The sequence below is a fragment of the Chiloscyllium punctatum genome, chromosome 30 (assembly GCF_047496795.1).
Source record: "Chiloscyllium punctatum isolate Juve2018m chromosome 30, sChiPun1.3, whole genome shotgun sequence".
Lineage (NCBI taxonomy): Eukaryota > Metazoa > Chordata > Chondrichthyes > Orectolobiformes > Hemiscylliidae > Chiloscyllium > Chiloscyllium punctatum.
This window is the reverse complement of record NC_092768.1, coordinates 42,711,265-42,733,015: the sequence shown is the minus strand read 5'-3', so window position 1 is coordinate 42,733,015 and position 21,751 is coordinate 42,711,265. Positions and strand designations below refer to the sequence as shown.

At 48.7% G+C, this 21,751-nt stretch overlaps 1 protein-coding gene across 1 annotated transcript in view; it reads left to right on the top strand.

The window, feature by feature from the left end:
• LOC140455451 (class I histocompatibility antigen, F10 alpha chain-like) overlaps positions 1-21,124 on the top strand; it is a 28,249-nt gene extending 7,125 nt beyond the window's left edge. The window contains exons 2-7 of the mRNA XM_072550326.1: positions 1,868-2,131; positions 10,109-10,384; positions 13,479-13,745; positions 15,319-15,459; positions 17,294-17,320; positions 18,885-21,124. Coding sequence (XP_072406427.1) covers positions 1,868-2,131; positions 10,109-10,384; positions 13,479-13,745; positions 15,319-15,459; positions 17,294-17,320; positions 18,885-19,087 — 1,178 coding nt within the window. The 3' untranslated portion in view covers positions 19,088-21,124. The remainder of the gene's footprint in view (positions 1-1,867; positions 2,132-10,108; positions 10,385-13,478; positions 13,746-15,318; positions 15,460-17,293; positions 17,321-18,884) is intronic.
• The last annotated feature ends 627 nt before the right edge of the window (positions 21,125-21,751 follow it).

The window sequence follows — 21,751 nt, the reverse complement described above, 5'->3', positions numbered from 1 at the left end:
AGCTGTAGAGATAGTAGATGCACTGGCTGGAATCTTCCAGGACTAGTTCGATTCTGGAAAAGCCCCAGCAGATTGGAAAACTGTCAAACATGTCAATTTAAGAAGTTGAAAAGTGTGGTGCTGGAAAAGCGCATCAGGTCAGGCAGAATCCGAGGAGCAGGAGAGTCGACCTTTTGGCTATATGCCCTTCATCAGGAATGTTCTAATGAAGGGCTTATGTCCGAAACGTCGACTCTCTTGCTCCTCTGATGCTGCCTGAGCTGCTGCGCTTTTCCAGCACCACACTTTTCAACTCTGACTCTCCAGTATTTACAGTCCCCCCTTTCTCCTACCTCTATTTAAGAAGGAAAGATAGGAAAAAGACAGGTATTTATAGGCCAGTTAGCTTAATATCTGTTACGGGAGAAACATTAGAGTCTCTTTAAAAGGATGTAATGGCAGGGAATTTAGAAACACATAATATAAATGAACAGAGTCAGTAAAGCTTCATGAAGGGGAAAGCATGCCTGACAAATTTATACAAATTCTTTGAGGAAGTAACAAACAGGATAGATAAAAGGGAAACAGTAGATATAATATACTTAGATTTTCAGAAGGCACTTGATTAAGTAATACTTGCTAAGCTATGTAATAAGTGAAGTATTCCTGTTGTTGGAGGCAATACTTTTGCATGCATATAGGATTGGTTAACTAATAGAAGACAGAGAGTTGGGCTAAGAGAGGGTATTATCAAGATGGCAGCCTAGGTGGAGTGCACCAGAGATTGTGCTGGGGCCACAAATATTTATGATATATGTCAATAACTTGAAGGAGTTACTGTAGCCAAGTTGATGGATTACACAAAAGTAAGTGGGAAGACAAGTGCTAATGCTGTTAGAAAAAATCAGTAAGAGATATAAACAAGTGAGTGGACAAAACATGGCCAATGGAATATATTGTGGGAAAATATGAAGTAATTCACTTTGGCAGGAGAACTGGGGAGCTGAATATTATTTAAATGGAGAAAGACTGCCGAAAACTACAGCACAGAGGAATATGAGAGTCTCTGTGTAAATCACAAAAAAAGCTGGCGTGTAAGTTCAGCAGATATTAGAAAAAGCAAATGGAATGTTGGTGTCTATGTCAAAGGGATTGGCATATAAAATTAGGAAGGTTTTGATGAAACTATATAAGGCCTTGGTCAGGTCACAGCTGGAATACTGTGAAAGGTTTTGCGCCTCTTTTGTAAGGATAGATGTGCGAGCATTGGAGGCAGACCGGAGAATGTTCACTAGGCTGGTGCCAGGAATGAAGGGAGTGAGTTGTGAGGAGTGGTTGAATAATTTGGGCCTCATTGCACTGTAGGAGAATGATACCTGATCTTATTGAAACATCAAAGATTTTTCCGGGATTCGACGGGGGAGATGCGGAAAGGTTGTTCCCCCTGGTGTAAGTTTGCTCGCTGAGCTGCAATGTCCGTTTGGTCACCATACTGGGTTTGGAACGTCCAGAACCTCAACCTGAGCTCCAAAAGGTTGCTTCCCTTCTGGGAAGGTCCAGGGCCAGAGGGAATAATCTCAGAATAAGGGGTTGCATGATTAAGACAGAATTGAGGAAGTCCTTTCCCTCTGAGGGTGGTGAATCGGTGAAATTCTTTCTCACAAATAAATCTAGAGGCGGGTTTGTTATGGATTTTCAAGGCTGAGATTTCAAATCAGTCAGGAATCAAGTGTTATGGGGCAAATGGTAGGGAAGAGGATTTGCAGACTAGCAGATCAGCCATGATCTCATCGAAACCGACGCGATGGGCTGAGTAGACCACCTCAGCTCCTAGGTCTTATGGTTTTATTGATCACCCTGAGACAGATTTGGTTTTTATCTTTGACAGAATCACACTCCCTGAGGTATTACTACACCTCGATGCTGAACAGCAATGATTTTCCTAAATTCATTCATGTTGGAGTTTTGGATGATGTCCAGATAACCTACTTTGACAGTGTGATCAAGAAGGATATCCCTCGGCAGCCGTGGATGCAGACATCACTGAAGGATCAATATTGGGAACAGGAGACACAGCGGCTGATTGACCGACAGCGTCTGTCCCTCACCAATGTGGAGATAGCACAACGGAGAACAAACAGCAGTAAAGAAGGTTAGTGCTCACATGGGTTACAGAGTGACCTGGCTTCACAGAGTACAATGGTGAACAAACTCTCATGTTAGAGTGTGACCCAGGTTCCTAGGAAGGCTGCAACAGTAAATGTATACTTGTGTTAGAGAGTGGACCAGGTTCACAGAACAGCTGGAATGGACAGACGTATTCTTGCATTAAGGTGTCACCCAGGCTGCAGGAAATTTGTAATGCTGAACACACTTTCATGTTAGTGAGAAACCGAGGCCACAAGAAATCCTTAACGGTGAATACGTATAGTCTTGTTAGTGTGTGACCCAGAGCGATCCTCAGGGTGATCTGTAATGGGGAATATGTACTCCTGTCAGTGTGTGACCCAGGCCGTCAGGGAGATGTATAATGGGGAATATGTACCCCTGTTAGTGTGTGACCTAGGTCCTCAGGGTGATCGGTAACGGGGAATATGTACCCCTGTTAGTGTTTGACCCAGGCCCTCAGGGAGATCTGTAATGGGGAATATGTACTCCTGTTAGTGTGTGACCCAGGTCCTCAGGGAGATCTGTAATGGGGAATATGTACCCCTGTTAGTGTGTGACCTAGGTCCTCAGGGTGATCGGTAATGGGGAATAAGAACTCCTATTAGTGTGTGACCCAGGCTCTCGGGGTGGTCTGTATGGAGAATATGAACTCCTGTTAATGTGTGACCCAGAGCGATCCTCAGGGAGATCTGTAATGGGGAATATGTACCCCTGTTAGTGTGTGACCCAGGTCCTCAGGGTGATCTGTAATGGGGAATATGTACTCCTGTTAGTGTGTGACCCAGGTCCTCAGGGAGATCTGTAATGGGGAATATGTACCCCTGTTAGTGTTTGACCCAGGTCCTCAGGGAGATCTGTAATGGGGAATATGTACTCCTGTTAGTGTTTGACCCAGGTCCTCAGGGAGATCTGTAATGGGGAATATGTACCCCTGTTAGTGTGTGACCCAGGTCCTCAGGGTGATCTGTAATGGGGAATATGTACTCCTGTTAGTGTGTGACCCAGGTCCTCAGGGAGATCTGTAATGGGGAATATGTACCCCTGTTAGTGTTTGACCCAGGTCCTCAGGGAGATCTGTAATGGGGAATATGTACTCCTGTTAGTGTTTGACCCAGGTCCTCAGGGAGATCTGTAATGGGGAATATGTACCCCTGTTAGTGTGTGACCCAGGTCCTCAGGGTGATCTGTAATGGGGAATATGTACTCCTGTTAGTGTGTGACCCAGGTCCTCAGGGAGATCTGTAATGGGGAATATGTACCCCTGTTAGTGTGTGACCCAGGTCCTCAGGGAGATCTGTAATGGGGAATATGTACTCCTGTTAGTGTGTGACCCAGGTCCTCAGGGAGATCTGTAATGGGGAATATGTACTCCTGTTAGTGTGTGACCCAGGCCATCAGGGTGATCTGTAATGGGGAATATGTACCCCTGTTAGTGTGTGACCCAGGTCCTCAGGGTGATCTGTAATGGGGAATATGTACCCCTGTTAGTGTGTGACCCAGGCCATCAGGGAGATGTATAATGGGGAATATGTACCCCTGTTAGTGTGTGACCCAGGTCCTCAGGGAGATCTGTAATGGGGAATATGTACTCCTGTTAGTGTGTGACCCAGGTACTCAGGGAGATCTGTAATGGGGAATATGTACTCCTGTTAGTGTGTGACCCAGGTACTCAGGGAGATCTGTAATGGGGAATATGTACTCCTGTTAGTGTGTGACCTAGGTCCTCAGGGAGATCTGTAATGGGGAATATGTACTCCTGTTAGTGTGTGACCCAGGTCCTCAGGGAGATCTGTAATGGGGAATATGTACTCCTGTTAGTGTGTGACCCAGGCTGTCAGGGATGTGTATAATGGGGAATATGTACCCCTGTTAGTGTGTGACCCAGGTCCTCAGGGTGGTCTGTAATGGGGAATATGTACCCCTGTTAGTGTGTGACCCAGGTCCTCAGGGAGATCTGTAATGGGGAATATGTACTCCTGTTAGTGTGTGACCCAGGCTGTCAGGGATGTGTATAATGGGGAATATGTACTCCTGTTAGTGTGTGACCCAGGTCCTCAGGGTGGTCTGTAATGGGGAATATGTACTCCTGTTAGTGTGTGACCCAGGTCCTCAGGAAGATCTGTAATGGGGAATATGTACCCCTGTTAATGTGTGACCCAGAGCAATCCTCAGGGAGATCTGTAATGGGGAATATTTACTCCTGTTAGTGTTTGACCTAGGTCCTCAGGGTGGTCTGTAATGGGGAATATATGGTTTTAGCACAAACCTGTGTATAGCAGGTAAGGTTCTGAGCTTAGAGCCTGGGTTAGTACATGGTGCTGTGATGTTAGAGTCATTACAGAAGCTTGGTTCAGAGAAGGGCAGGACTGACAGTTCAGCGTTCCAGAGTTTCAATGTTGCATTCCTGATTAAGGAGAAAGTGCAGCTGTACTGAGAGAGGACATCTTGGAGACTTCATCCAGTGAGGATGGGAGGGTAGGACTCAGGAAGCTGAAAGCTCCAGTCACTCTGGGGTTATACTGTAGGCCTCCCAATAGCCAATGGGTGATACAGGAACAGCTGTGTAAGCAGGTTATGGAAAGATGTTTTAAAAGAAAACAGCACGGTTGCTAAGGTGAGTGATTTTATCTTTGACAGCGGTCTTATCTCATAAATTCAATTGGGTCTTTTGAGGAAATGACAAAGATGATTTTTCAGGTTAGGGTAATGGACGTTGTCTGCATAGAATACTTATTTGATAAGGTCAGACATGGTAGACTGGTCTAGAAGATTAAGTTGTTTGGGATCCGTGGTGACTTCGGGGCTGGATGGGACAAATTTGATTGATTGGTGTATTGAGATACAGTGAAAAGTGTTGTGTTGCATTCTGTACTGGCAGATCGTACCATACGACGTCCCCCAATGTAGCAGAGTAGAATGCACGATATAGTGTTACAGCTGCAGACAGAGAGAGAGAGAGAGATCAGAATTAATATTTGAGAGGTCCGTTCAAAAGTGTGATAACAGCGGGAATGAAGCTGTTCTTGAATATCTTCGTATAGGTATTCAAATTTTTATATCGTCTGCCTGATGGAAGAGGGTGGAACGGATCTTTGTTGTTGATTGCTTTCCCTAGGCAGCAGGAAGTGTAGATGGAATCAGTAGATGGGAGGCAGCTTTGTGTGATGGTCTGGGCTGTGTCCATGACTGTAGTTTCTTGGGCAGAGCAATTGCAGCACTAGACTTTGATGCATCCAGAGAGGATGCTTTGTACGGTACATCTATAAAAATCGGTTAGAGTCCTTGTGGACTTGCCAAATATCCTTAGCCTCCTCAGGAAGTAGCGGCGTTGTGCTTTCTTGACCATTGCATCAACATGGGTGGACTAGGACCGGTCGTTGGTGACCATCGCGTCCAGGGAACATGATGCTGTCGACCACCTCCACTTCAGCACCATTGGTGCAGACAGGGGGAGTGCAATGACTCTGCTTCCTGGAGTCAATGACCACATTCAGCCCCTTCATTTTGCTGATGTTGATGAAGACATTATTGTCTTTACACCATGCCGTAAGCACTCACCCACTTTCCTGCATTCTGTCTCGCCATTGTTTCAAATCCGACCCACGACGATGGTGTCATCAACAGATTTTGTGAATTGATTTGGGTCAGAATTTGTCTACACAGTCGTGAGTGCAAAAGGAGTTTTGAAAGGGGCTAAGTATGCAGCCTTGTGGGGCATCAGCATTGGGGATTATGCTGGAAGAGGTCTTCTGGCCTATTCTTATTGATTGTGGTCTGTGGGTCAGAAAGTGGAGGATCCAGTCACAGAGCAGGGAGCCAAGACCTAGGTCACCGAGGTCAGAGATGAGTTTGGAATTGTTGTGTTGAAGGCGGAACTGTAGTCAATAAGTCGGAGCCAGATATAGGTATTCTTGTTTTCCAATGTTCCTGGGCTGAATGTAGCACCAAGGAATTGGCATCTGCTGTGGACCGATTGCACTGGTCAGTGAATTACAAATCATCCAAGCAGTTGGGTAGGCTGGAGTTGATGTGAAGCATGACTAACCTCTTGAAGCACTTCATAATACTGGAGGTCAGAGTCCATCAGGTAGCAATCTAGATTAGAGTGGTGCTGGAAAAGCACAGCAAGTCAGGCAGCATCCGAGGAGCAGGAAAATCGACGTTTCGGGCAAAAACCCTTCACCAGGAATAGAGGCAGGGTGCCTGCACAGTGAAGAGATAAGTGAGAGGGGGTGGGGGTGGGGAGAAAGTAGCATAGGTAAATGGGGGGAGGTGGAGGTGATAGGTCAGAGAGGAGGATGGGGGAAGGTAGCAAAGAGTACAGTGGGTGAATGGGGGATGGGGATGAAGGTGATAGGTCAGAGAGGAGGGTGGGGGGAGGTAGCAAAGAGTACAGTGGGTGAATGGGGGTGGGGATGAAGGTGATAGGTTAAAGAGGAGGGTGAAGTGGATAGGTGGGAAGGAAGATAGGCAGGTAGGACACGTCATGGGGACAGTGCTGAGCTGAAAGGTTGGAGGGCTGTGGTAGTGAGTCTGTTTCAGAACGTGGTTGAAGAGCTTCAGGGCAGCAGTCTTTGGGGCATGCTGTAGGAGTTCTCTTTGGCTCATGCGCATTGGTTCCGTACACCCAGGAAGGTTTCCTGAAATGTAGATAGTCCCAACTAGGAAAGGGGTGCATTCGATTACTTATCGGGAAATGAGCCTGCGCAAGTGATCCCATTTTCAGTGGTGGCACGTTTCGGGAACAGTAATTGTAATTCCATAAGTTTGACGATAGTTAAGGGTAAAACTGGTCCTCAGACGAAATATATTGGGGGAGGCTGATTACAACAGTATTAAGCAGGGACAGGAGAAATGAGACTGGGTGTGGCTTTTTAGAGGGTAAATTCCTATTTGAAATGAGGGAGCCTTTTAAAGGCCAGTTGACCAAAGGCCAGGACCAGCTTGTCCCTGTGACAATGGAAGACAAGGACAGCAAGATTCAGGAACCCTGGATGACAAGAGATATTCAGAGTTTAGTCAAAAAAGAAAAAGAAGCATATGTAAGGTTTTGGGGCAGCACGGTGGCTCAGTGGTTAGCACTGCTACCTCACAGCACCAGGGTCCCAGGTTCAATCCCAGCCTCGGGGGTGACTGTCTGTGTGGAGTTTGCACATTCTCCCCATGTCTGTGTGGGTTTCCTCCGGGTGCTCTGGTTTCCTCCCACAGTCTAAAGATGTGCAGGTTAGGTCAATTGGCCATGTTAAATTGCCCATAGTGTTAGGTACATGAGTCAGAGGGAAATGGGACTGGGTGAGTTACTGTTTAGAGGCTCGGTGTGGACTTGTTGGGCCAAAGGGCCTGTTTCCACACTATAGGGAATCTAGGAATCTAAGGTTTAGGAATATAAAGGAAGCAGAAAAGAACTTCAGCATGAGATTTGGTGGGTTAGATGGGGCTGTAAGTAGGAATAAGGAGAATGCCAAGATATTTTATAGATACATGAGCAGCACGTGGTTAACCAGAGAAAGGGCAAGTTCATTCAGAGACAAAGGTGGAATTTATGCAAGGAGTAAATGGGTGAGGTCCTTAATGAGTACTACTCATCAGTATTCAGCCAGGAGAAGGATATGCATGATGGGAAGATTAAGGAGGGCTATATGAGGTGGTTGAAATTCTGGGTCATGTCAATATTAAGAAGGAGGTGGTGTTGAAAGACATCAACTTGGATAGGTTCCCAGGGCCTGCTGGGATCTATCCCAGGATACTGAAGGAGGCAAGGGAGGAAATTGCCGGGGCCTTGACAGAGATCTCCGAATCCTCTTTAGCCACAGGCGAGGTCCCGGAAGATGGGGAAGAGTCAGTGTTGTTCTGTTGTTTAAGGAAGGCAAAGGGAAACTCGAGGCTGCTGAACTTTACATCAGTGATAGAGAAATTGTTGGAGAAGATTCCAAACGTTAGGATATCCTCACGTTTGGAAAGGAATGGATATTGTTTGAGATAGTTAGCGTGGCTTTGGGCACAATTGTGTTTATCTCACAAATTCAAGTGAAGTTTCAAGGAAGTGACAAAGATGACTATTGAGGCTCGGGTAGTGCATATTGTCTGCATGGACTTCACTCAGGTATTTGACAAGATCAGACATGTTCCAGAATGATGGTCCAGAAGATTATGTCTCTTGGGATCCATAGTGTGTTGGCAAGTCAGATGCAAAATTGGCTTGGCCATAGTAGACAGAGTAGCGATGGAGCATTGTTCTGACTGTAGGTCTATAACCAGTGGTGCTCTGCAAGGATGGGTGTTGGGACCTCTGTTGGGTAATATTGGATGAAAGGTAGGTGGTCTGATTAGTAAGTTTGCAGATGACTCAAAATGGAAGTGTGGATATTGAGGAAGATTGTCAAAAGATACAGTAGGATATAAATCATTAGGAAAGTTGGACAGAGAATTAGCAGATGGAGTTTAGTCCGGACAAGTGTGAGGTGATGCATCTTAGGAGGTCAAATGCAAGAGGAAAGTGTACAATACAAACTTAAGAGCATTGTGGGGATCTTGGGGTGCAAGTCCTTAGCTCCCTGAAGATGGCAACACAAGTGGATAACGTGGTAAAGAAGGTGTATGGCATGCTCGTTCTCATCTGTCAGGGCATTGAGTATAAAACTTGGGCAAGTCATGTTGCAGCTGTTTAAGTCTTTGATCTGGCCACACTTGGAGTGTTGCCTACAATTCTGGTGACCACACTACAGGAAAGATATGGAGGCTTTGGAGCGGGTACAAAAGAGGTTTATCAAGATGTTGCCTGGATTGCAGTGTATTTGCTGTCAGGAGAGGTTGGACAAACTTGGATTGTCTTTGTTAGAGCATTAGAGGCTGAGGGGTCATCTGACAGATGTGTGTAACATTATGAGAGGCATGGATAGGGTGGGTAGTTGCGGTCTCTTTGACATGGTGAAAATGTTAAGTAGTAAGGGGCACAGATTTAAGGTGAGAGTAGATAAGTTTAAAAATGATGTATGAGGCTCGTCTTTTCATGCAGAGGGTTGCACATGCCTGGAACATATTGCCAGGGGAGGTCGTAGAAGCAGATACAACAGCAATATTTAAGAGGCATTTAGACAGACACACAAACGGGTAGGGAATCAAAGGATATGGAATGTGCACATGTGTGTGGGGTTAGTTTAGAATGGTACCAACCCTCTGAAGGGCATCTTTTCCCAGACCCTTCCCATCCCCATAACCCTGCATTTACCATGCTAATCCACCCAGTGTGTATAACCATGGATACGACAAGACAATTTAGTATGGCCAATCTATCTAACCTGCAGGTCTTTGGGCTGGAATCAAACCTGGGTCACTGGTGCTGTGAGGCAGCAGTGCTAAACACAGTGCCACCATACTGCCCTGTTGGCACTCATGGGGCGCAGTGGTTAACATATTCAATTGCTGGCCCTCACAGTCTGTACAGACATGGTGGGAGGAAGGGCTTGTACCTGCATTGTACTGTTTTGCATTCTCACTGTCATGTGAATGCAGGGCGGCACGGTGGCCCAGTGGTTAGCACTACTGCCTCACAGTACCAACAGGGACCTGGGTTCGATTCCAGCCTCAGGTGACTCTGCAAACTCCACACAGACGTTCTCCCTAAATCTGCGTCTGGATGCTCTGATTTCTTCCCACAGACAAAGATGTGCAGGTTAGGGTGAATTGGATATGCTAAAATGCCCATAGTGTTCAGGGATGTGTCAATTAGATGCATTCGTCAGAGGTAAATGTGGAGGAATGTGGAATGGGTTTGGGTGGAATCCTGTTCGGAGGGTCAGGGTGGACTTGTCGGGCCGAGGGGCCTGTTTCTACACTGTTGAGATTCTGAGATTCGATGACAGGCTTGCGCTTGAATATCGGTTTAGAGTTTAAGGTGTGATCACGCGTAATGCAGAAGCTGGGTTTAAGCTCACGTCTGTTGGGTTCTGGTTGTATTTAGGTTTGAACTACCTGCAGTACACCTCAGGCTGTGAGGTACTGGAGGATGGGACTGTCACTGGAAAACGGCAGTACGCCTTCAACGGGCAAGAGCTGATCAGCTTCGACCTGGAGCACAGTATCTGGGTTGCTGCCTCCCCGTACGCGGTGTCGACCCAGAACAAGTGGAACAGCAACAAGGATGACAACGAGTACAAGAAACAGTACACAAAGAGAATTTGCGTCGATTGGTTAAACACGTACCGTGGTTATGGTCAGGCATTCCTGAATCGCAAAGGTAGGTCAGACCCAAACATTGCTGTCACAAGCCCAGCGTAAAATGCAATGAAATGGCTGTCCAGTGTGGCACACTCGCTGCGGAGACGACCCAGGCATTGGATCAACACAACATCCACAAGGCAGAGAGTGTAGGGAACACAGGCAACCCACAGCAAACATACAGGGCACGTACAATTGAATACAAAGCAAGTCACAAAACAGTCGACACAGAGCACAGGAAGTGTGGACACAGCTCCCAGCATAGTACACAAGGCACGGGGCACTATACACAGCACAGTACACAGGGCATGGGGCACTGTACACAGCACAGCACGCAGGGCATGGGGCATTGTACACAGCACAGTATGCAGGGCACGTGACACTGTACACAGCACAGTACGCAGGGCGCGTGGCACTGTACAGGGCACTGTGCACAGTACACAGCGCACGTGGCACTGTACACAGCACAGTACGCAGGGCACTGAGCACAGCACGCAGGGCACAGGGCACTGTTCACAGCACAGTACCCAGGTAACGGGGCACTGTATACAGCACAGTACAAAGCATAGTACGCAGGGCACGGGGCACTGTACACAGCACAGCACGCAGAGCGCGGAGCACTGTACACAGCACAGTATGCAAGGCGCGTGACACTGTACACAGCACAGTACGCAGGGCGCGTGACACTGTACACAGCACAGTATGCAGGGCACGTGACACTGTACACAGCACAGTACGCAGGGCACGTGACACTGTGCACAGTATGCAGGGCACTGTGCACAGCACAACACACAGTGCATGTGGCACTGTACACAGCACAGCACGCAGGGTGCATGGCATTGTACATAGCACAGTACACAGGGCGCATGGCGTTGTACATAGCACCATACGCAGAGCACGGGACACTGTACACAGCACAGTACACAGGGCACTGAACACAGCATGAAGGGTATGGGGCACTGTACACAGCTCAGAACACAGGGCACTGTACACAGCACAGTATGCAGGGCACAGGTCACTATACACAACACAGTATGCAGGGCATGGGTAACTGTACACAGCGCAGCACGCAGGGTACGGGGCACTGTACACAGCACAGTATGCAGGGCACTGGGCCCTGTACACAGTACAGTACACAGGGCGCATGGCACTGTACACTGCACAGTATGCACGGTACAGGGCACTGTGCACAGCACAGTACGCAGGGCATGGGGCACTGTACACAGCACAGTACGCAGGGCGCGGGGCATTGTGCACAGCACAGTACGCAGGGCACAGGACACTGTACACATCACAGGTATGCAGGGCGTGGGGCACTGTGCACAGTACGCATGACGCGGGGCACTGTACACAGCACAGTACAGAAGGCACGGGGCTCTGTACACGGCACAGGGCCTGTACACAGCACAGTATGCAGGGCACTGTACACAGCACAGTACACAAGGCACAGGGCACTGTACACAGCACTTCACGCAGGCATGGGACACTATACACAGCACAGTACACTGGGCGCATGGCATTGTACACAGCATGTAGGGCACGGGACACATTACACAGCACAATGCACGGGGCACTGAACACAGCACGCAGGGCATGGGGCACTGTACACAGCTCAGCACACGGGTCACTGTACACAACACAGGATGCAGGGCACGGGTCACTGTATATAGCACAGCACGCAGGGCATGTGGCACTGTACACAGCACAGTATACAGGGCATGGGGCACTGTACACAGCACAGTACGCGGGGTACAGGGCACTGTACACAACGCAGTATCCAGTGCATGGGGCACTGTACATAGCACAGTACGCAGGCACAGGCACTGTACACAGTACGGTACACATGGCACAGGGCACTGTACACAGCACAGTATGCAGGGCACAGGGCACTGTACACAGCACAGCACGCAGGGCGCAGAGCACTGTACACAGCAGGGCATGGGGCACTGTATACAGCACAGTACGCAGGGCACGTGGTACTGTACACAGCACAGTATGCAGGGTACGGGGCACTGTACACAGCACAGTACGCAGGGCACAGTGCACTGAACACAGCACAGCACGCAGAGCATGGGGCACTGTCCACAGCACAGCACGCAGGGCACATGGCATTGTACACCGCACAGCACGCAGGGCCCGGGGCACTGTATACAGCACAGTACACAAGGCGCATGGCATTGTACACAGCTCAGTATGCAGGGCACGGGGCACTGTACACAGCACAGTACAGAGGGCGCATGGCACTGAACACAGCACGCAGGGCCCGGGGCACTGTATACAGCACAGTACACAAGGCGCATGGCATTGTACACAGCTCAGTATGCAGGGCACGGGGCACTGTACACAGCACAGGACAGAGGGCGCATGGCACTGAACACAGCACGCAGGGCCCGGGGCACTGTATACAGCACAGTACACAAGGCGCATGGCATTGTACACAGCTCAGTACGCAGAGCACAGGGCCCTGTACACAGCACAGTATGCAAGGCATGGGGCACTGTACACAGCACAGTACGCAGGGCATGGATCACTGTACACAGCACAGCATGCAGTGCACGGGCACTGTACACAGCACAGTACACAGGGGGCAGAGCACTGTACACAGCACAGTACACTGGGCACAGGGCACTGTACACATCACAGTGTACAAGGGACGGGGCACTGTACACAGCACAGTACACCAGGCACAGAACACAATAACCGGGTCGGTGTGCAGTGCACAATCCATAGCACTCTTCACCGGGATTGACTCTGGTTTCTCTCAAGGCCGTCTCCATTTTTTTATCATCTTCCTCATCGAATGCTGCTGTCGTTCTGTGTCGATGAAGAGCATGAATTTCCCAGAGCTGTTAGTGAGTGGGCCACAGTTAATCTGCTGAACCGCAGCAAGGTGAGGGCAGTACTGAGGACGGCTGGACGCTCCGGTGCTCAATGGACTGATTTGCCAAGAGGGCGGGACTTGGTTGAGATTCCCACACAGACTGATCCCTGAGTCTGTACTTCTTATTTCACCAAAATTACTGGGAATATGGGAAAGTAAAACCAGTCCAAGGGAGCCATTGCAGTTAAAGTGACTCTCTCTCTCTCTCTCTCTCTCTCTCTCTCTCACACAGTTGTCCCTGAGGCAAATGTCTACTACACAAATGGGCATAATGTCAACCTCCACTGCCTGGTCACTGGCTTTTACCCACGATCAATCAATGTGACCTGGTTTGCAGACGGAGTGCCAGTCTCCGGAACCCACAGCACAGGCATTCTACCCAACCACGATGGCACCTACCAAATTCGGGTAACTTTCCAGATCGAGCCCGGGGATGACCGGAATCACGTCTGCCATATTGAACACAGCAGCCTGCCTGCACCACTGAAGATAATATGGGGTAAGAGATGGGACTGACCCACAGACTCCGAACGGGAATACACTGGGCGGGAGGATGGGAGGAGGGATAACTGATTACCCAGCACCGGAAACGGGAGTGAAATCTGGATTCCGAAATCGGCACAAGAGCGTAAAGAGTGAGAGAAAGCCAGGATGAGTCATGCTTCTGGGTGAGGAATGGTCGGAATGTGGGGAAAGGAAGGGGAATGTAGTAGACTGGGAACACGGATCATCAAGATGAGAGTGGAATGGTGATCCAGAAACTCGGGGGTTGTATTCTCAGTCTGGGAGGTGGCAGGCCGGGGAGATGTTCACTTTCAAGACACTGTTCATTCGTTCCCGGGACGTGGGCATAGCCAGCATTTGTTGTCCGTCCCTGATTTTCGAAAGGGTAGTTGAGTCCTTGCTGTGGGTCTGGAGTCACGTGCGGACAAGACTGGGTAAAGGTGACAGTTTCCCTCCCCGACGGGGCATTCATGAACCGGGTGGCTCTCCCATGACTACAATTTCATAGCCATCATTAGACTCTTAATGCCAGAATTCATATTGAACTCAAAGTCCACCCTCTGTTATGGTGGGATTTGAACCCGGGGTCCAGTGACATTAGTTGAGTGTCCTGAATTGATAGTCCAGCGACAATACCAAAGGCTATTGTCTTTCCTCATGCCTCAGTGCACAGTGTTTGTGGGGGACACCTTGGTGCCAACAGCATGGCGTTTGATCTTTGTCCCAGCCCTACTACCTCCATGCCCTATATCCATGGCAGAGTTGGCAGTGTTCTCAGTGGGAACACCCTTTGGGAGACTGAGCACCAGAAGTGGGAGATTTCAAACCTAAGTGGGGCCATAGTTTTAAGGTCACGGGAGAGAGATCTATGAACGACACAAGGGGCAAATGTTTTACAGAGTTGGTTCACATATGGAAGGAACTTCCTAAGGAAATGGCAGAGGTGGGCACAGTTTCCATTTTGAAAAACAATTGAATAAGTAGGAATGGTTTGGAGGGATTTGGACCAGGTGGGACTATCTTAGATTGGGATTATGTTTGGCGTGAAATGGTTGGACCGAAGGGTCTGTTTCCACGCTGTAGGACTCTAAGAAGGAATGGGAATTGCCCAGGAGGAGAAGGAATGGGAATAACCAGGGATGAGGAATGCCAGGAAGCAATGGGAAGAAGGAGGCAATTGGACTAACCTGGGTGGAAAGGCTTTGCGCAAGAGGAGAGTAGGAGTGGTATTCCTGAGTCGCATTCTGTTTGTGTGGAAGGGATCCTTGCGTGCTCAGGGAGGAGAGAAACCAAGCTTCATCGCTGCCTTTTCCAGCAGTTGTCTGACTGCTGGGTGGGGGGGTCTGAACTTTCTCAGCAAAGATCGCCCCGGTCACTGTCCAAATTGCAAACCGATTTGATTTTTGAGTGCTCCGTGGCTCAAGGCCCATTGTCCCTCTCCTGAACAACTGGGACTGTGACCAGAACTGCGCAGGCCGGAGTCGAAGAAAGTTTACCTATTCCATTGGATCGGGATATTTCAGGCTGGGATGAGGGGCCGAGACTCGATGTGTTCTTTGTTCTTTCAGAGAAAGGTGGCAGTGTGGTACCAGGGATGATTGGCGCTATCTTTGTGCTTGTGCTGCTCATTTTCTGCATCGCAGCTGGCATTTACTACAGGAAGCACAAAGCTGAAGTGAAGAAAAGGTTCCCCAGCTGTTTCACACATGGTGAGAGTGATAATTTATTCAGCTCCATCCATACCTCACAGTCATCACCCTGCATTTTACAACAGGTGTATTGGGACAGGACTTAAAAGGAAGCCTCACTGTTATAGGGCACTTTTAAAGACCAATCCAGTGGGTAACGTGGTCATCTCGAAATCAGAACAGTGAGTTAGTACACGTAGAGATAGAATGACCAAATAATCAATTGCCATGTACGTGTTTGAGGAACCAATAATACCCACAATGCATAGTGACACTTGCCCACGCTCCGTTGCAGAGCATTGTGGAAGGTTTTATGCTTCCAAAAAAATAGATGGAAGGGACCGCAACCATCCAAAAATGCCATCTTTAGAAAATGTACCCGGAACTCACTGCAGCCGTTCAAGTACACCACAACTGGCATAGTTCAGCTGCTCAAGCAAAGACGCACTCCTTCACGATGCACCCATTGACAGTGCGGTACTCTCTCAGGACTGACCCTGTGACAGTGCGGCACTCCTTCAGTGCTGACCCTGTGACAGTGCGGCACTCCCTCAGTGCTGACCCTGTGACAGTGCGGAACTCCCTCAGTGCTGACCCTCTGACAGTGCGGCACTCCCTCAGTACTGACCCTCTGACAGTGCGGCACTCCCTCAGTACTGACCCTCTGACAGTGCGGCACTTCCTCAGTACTGACACTCTGACAGTGTGGCACTCCCTCAGTCCTGACCCTCTGACAGTGCGGCACTTCCTCAGTACTGACACTCTGACAGTGTGGCACTCCCTCAGTACTGACCCTCTGACAGTGCGGCACTCCCTCAGTACTGACCCTCTGACAGTGCGGCACTCCCTCAGTACTGACCCTCTGATAGTGCGGCACACCCTCAGTAGTGACCCTCTGACAGTGCGGCACTCCCTCAGTAGTGACCCTCTGACAGTGCGGCACTCCCTCAGTACTGACCCTCTGACAGTGCGGCACTCCCTCAGTACTGACCCTCTGACAGTGCGGCACTTCCTCAGTACTGACCCTCTGACAGTGCGGCACACCCTCAGTACTGACCCTCTGACAGTGCGGCACACCCTCAGTACTGACCCTCTGACTGTGCGGCACTCCCTCAGTACTGACCCTGTGACAGTGCGGCACTCCTTCAGTACTGACCCTGTGACAGTGCGGCTCTCCCTCAGTGCTGACCCTGTGACAGTGCGGCACTCCCTCAGTGCTGACCCTCTGACAGTGCGGCACACCCTCAGTGCTGACCCTGTGACAGTGCGGCACTCCCTCAGTGCTGACCCTGTGACAGTGCGGCACTCCCTCAGTACTGACCCCCTGATAGTGTGGCACTCCCTCAGTACTGACCCTCTGACAGTGCGGCACTCCCTCAGTACTGACCCTCTGACAGTGTGGCACTCCCTCAGCAGGAAGTAACCTCCATATACCTGTTTGCGTCAGTCATTTCCATTGCCTGTCTTCGCAACTCTGATGGAAGCAACCCCTCAACAATTTCACCCAAGTGTTTGAAAGCGAAGAATGCTGTAAATCCCAGCGAGTCTGGCCGTGTGCGTGGATAGAGAGCAAACTCATGTTTCGAGTCTAGGTGATTCTGACGAAGAGTCATTTAGACTGGAAATGTTAGCTTGCTGTCTCTGCGTGGCTGCTGCCTGACTCGCTGGGATCACCAGCATGTTTTGTTTCCAGTACCGATTCTGACATCTGCAGTAATTTACTGCTCCTCCCTGTCATGACTCTGACTCACCACATGATCAAATCATTTGCTCCCGAAGTTTGTCAAAGGTTGCACTGTCTTCACACTGATCTCCCGTTGACTGAAGTTGTGTGTATGTGTTTGTTTTTTTTCAGGGTCAGAGTCCAGCGGCTCATCAACCAGTGAGTACATTCGAAATAGATTGAAGTGCAATTGTTTGTCAAGGGATGGTCTGTTCTAGGGAATGATGACAGCCTCACACCTGAGGGAGCAGGGGGAAATTGCTGGCGAGGGGGTATGGTGCTGCTGGAAGAGGGGGGTCGGAGAAGGGGACAGTCAGAGGAGAGGAACGTGGAGATCTTCCCATGCGCTCATTGCTGACTGAATGTGTGCGCTGCCAGTGAATATAGAATTGCTCAGCAAACTTCCCACTTCTCCCCCGAATGGGTCAGCTTTCTCACTGCGATGGCAGAATACTGGTCTGCACAACACTCCCATGATGACAAATATCTTGTTTTGGTTTCTAGATCAATGAAACTGGCAAGATCTACCCAGTTCCCCAGGTTGCACAGATAGATTGGAAACAGGGAAATGTTGAAAATAGCTGCAGGAGTGGGCCATTCGGCCCTTCAGCATGCACCACCATTCAATCTGATCATGGCTGACCAAGCCATCTCGGTATCCCATTCCCACTCTCTCTTTCTCCATACCCCTGATCCCTTCGGGCCCAAGGCTCATATCGAGCTCCCTCGTGACTATATCTAACAAACTGGCCCCAACAGCTTCCTGTGGGAGAGAATTCCACAGGTTCAAAACTCTCTGAAAACAATTCTTCTTCATCTCAGTCCTGAATGGCTTAATCCTTATTTTTATTGAGTCCCAGTTTTGGACTTGGCCAACATCAGGAACATTCTTCCTGCATCTCACCTGTCCAGTCCCATCAGGGTTTTATGTGTATCTATGAGATCCTTCCCCATGCCCCCAATCTTCTAAAGTCCAGCAAATAGAAGCCCAGTTGAAGGGTGGCATGGTGGCTCAGGGGTTAGCACTGCTGCCTCATAGGCCCAGGGTCCCAGGTTCGATTCCAGCCTCGGGCGTCTGTCTGTGTGGAGTTTGCACGTTCTCCCCGTGTCTGTGTGGGTTTGCTCCGGTTTCCTCCCACAACCCAAAGGTGCGTAGGTCAGGTGAACTGGCCATGTTCAGGGATGGGTAGGTTAGGTGCGTTAGTCAGAGGAAATGTATAGTGGGGTCTGGGTGAGTTATTTCTTTAAAGAAAACACAAGCTCAGTTGATCCAGTCTTTCATCATCTGTTTCTGGCTCCATGCACTACTGTGGTCAGCACATGTTGCGTCCAGTTGCATAGATCCATGCACTACTGTGGTCTACAGTACTTCCAGTCCTGGACAGATATGTGTTCCAGGTTGCGAGATCAATGCATTGGTATGGTCTGCACAGCTCCCCATGCTGGACAGATATCCCAGAGATTCCCAAGCTGCTATTGTTTTTTTGCGAATGATCCGGGAGTGGGCCGTCCTGTTGCCTGGAGACTGGGCGTGGGTAAGTGACTGGAGAAAGGGACGGCTTCCTACAGGGATCCAGCTTCCCCCACCCAACCCCGAGCCGGTCAGTCAGTGTCGTGGGCCACATGACTCGGCCCGGGTCCCCTGGGCCACAGTGACCTGGCAGAGACTGTGCTCTTTGTGCAGCTGGACTCACTGACCTCTCGCCGTTTCTCTCTTCATTAGGTTGTGAAGGCAGCCAAACACTACACGGCAACAGTTCAGACACCAGTGAAAGTGCAAAGCCTCTTGTCACACCTCCTTCCAGCGATACCAGTACAGGAGGCAGTATGCAGAGTGTGGAGGAACCACTGGTTACGAAGCCAGACCCTTCTCTGCCCAATACTGGGGCTGCCCCTGATCACATGACGGTAGAAATTGAAAAATAGTGTTTTGCAGCTCTTGCTTCTCTGTGACACTTTCTTCATTCACTTGATGTGATCTGAATTAGACAGAAATAATTTATAAATTTGATGATTCACACTCTGCTGCTGTAACAATCTGCATTTTTAAACTTGCTTTATGTTCAGTTACCTTGGTAACCGTGATATAGTGGTAAAATCACAGCACTGTTAATCACCAAGCTAATGGTCTGGGGACCAGAGTTCAAATCCCACCATGGCAAATGGTAAAAGGTGTGTTTTAATAATAGTCTAAAAACCACCGTGAATTGTTCTTGGGAACCGGGTTGGTGGACAAACGCCAAGTAAGCAAGGAATTTGGTCATCCTTTCCCCTGTATGTGACATTCCAGATCCGTAACTCCATGATCAGCTGATCCACTCAGTGTCCTTTCCAAGGGCCAGAGGCATCAGATCAGGCAGTACTGAAGGTGCCCCCCTGAGCCCTTCCTGATCCAGGAAGAATCCTCTCCACACTCTCCCTGTCCTCCATTTACCTGCCTCATTAATTGCAGAGGGTCTCTGGCTCTCTCTCAGACCTGGGAGAATAAGCAATAAAGATCAAGAGAGCACAGAAGGGAAAGAGTGAGTGGGCACTGCTCTCTCAGCTGCGTCTGACCAAGGGTCAGAACCACTCCATTGAATACAGGTCCAGTCTCACACTTCATATCAAACACACTGGAAAACTGGCACCAAATACCCTTATAACAGATAATTGGGACCAAGATTTTCAAAATTCTTGCATAATATATTTGTAACCAGACATTGTGTTATAATCTATAATACATTCAAGGGCAGCTTAGCATCGGGAGTGAACTAACATCATTTATTTGATAGTAGAATGGGTTAGTGCTTAGGGAGTTTTAATGTGAGGGGAGGTGGGGTGATTTAATGTTCAGAACAAAGTAATTCTCAGTGGGGTGGAGGTGGGAATAGTACTCCGAGCATATTAATCCTCGGAAGGGATGGAGTTCAGACTGGGGAGTTAATACTCCGAGAGAGCCTCCCAAGCCAAGAGTTCATCAATGCTCAACATGGTTGTTGCATAAAGTGTCTTCATGCACAAGAGTTAGGGTTAGTACTTGGTGAATTTTAATGTTTATGGGAGGGTCTTTAAAGTGGTCGGAAGTGGATTAATGCCTGATGAAGGGCTTTTGCCCGAAAAGTCAATTTTCCTACTTTTCGGACGCTGCCGGGACTGCTGTGCTTTTTCAGCACCACTCGAATCGCGATTAATGCTTTGAGTCAGGCTTAAAACCTTAATAATCAAAGGGGCACTTGATTCTTGAATGGTGGCTGAATTCGATGGGAGAAGTAATGTTCTGAATGGGTTAATTCTTGGAAGGAGATTAATGCACTAGTAGGAGGGTTAATGCTGTGCTTGGATTACTCCTTGGAGGGAAATTAATGTGCCGAGGCAAGAGTTAAGGCTCATGTAAGGAGGATAGAGGTGGGGTGTTAGAGGTTTCTTGTTTTACATAGAAATATAGACAATAGGTGCGGGTAGACCATTTACCCCTTTGAGCCTGCACCACCATTCAGGACGATCATGGCTGATCATACAATCTCAGTATCCCATTACTGCCCTCTCCCCGTATCCCTTGACCCCTTCAGCTGCAAGGGCTGCATCCATTTCCACCTGTAATATGGATAATGAAGTGGCCCCAGTAGCTTTTGGAGGAGAATTCCACAGCTTCACAACTCTCTTGAGTGAAGAAATTCTTTCTCATCTCAGGCCTGAATGACTTACCCTTTATTCTTGGACTGTAACTCCGAGTTGTGGACGTGCTTAACATCGGTTGCATTCTTCCTGCATCTAACCCATCCAGTCCCACCTGGATTTTATATAATTTGGTCTTGGAGAGAATGTGAAAGATTTCATGATTAGATTATTGATCTGAGGGCATAATTGCTTGAAGCTGGGAATTATAATGTATTAAAATATCATAATTTTCAATTATTCCTCTTTGCTATTCTGTTTTATTTTTACATGTTTTGTGAAAACAAATAAAGAATTTAAAAACTGGGTTTGTGGGCGTGTCTGACACTAAATTCTCATCTTCAACTTCAACAGACAGGTCCTGCGTTATCTCTTGGGAACACCATCTCTGTCTGGAATGGTAAATCCGTCAACGTTTCCATTCTGATCCCATTTTGATGCAGGTGGGAAGGATACAGTAGAGGACATGACAGGGAACAAGGGGGAAGGTGTTTAGGTAGGGGTATGGGATAAGGGGAGTGTAGAGTAGGAGGGGAGGGCGAGGGAGGAAGATCGGGTGTGGGAATGAGATGGGGGGAAAGGGGTGGGAGAGGACACCTTCCGCAGATTGCTTCATCTTGATGCCGACTATGAAGACGCCATTCCCAGAAATGGCTACTTCCTGTCCCACACCTTACGTGCAGTAGTGGACTATTTGGCTGCTTGAGCCTTGATCTACTATTAAAAAAGATCATGGCTGATCTGTCTGTTGTTACAGATTCCTTGCCCCCATCTATCCTCAATCGCCTTTCATTCCTTCATCTAACAAGACACCTCTCTACCTCTGTCCTAAAAATATTAGCAAACCAGATGGATGTGGGGAAACATTGCTTCAGTAATTACCAAAACCAGCCCCCTCCAAATCTTGGAGGTTTGATGATGTCACTTCCTGTT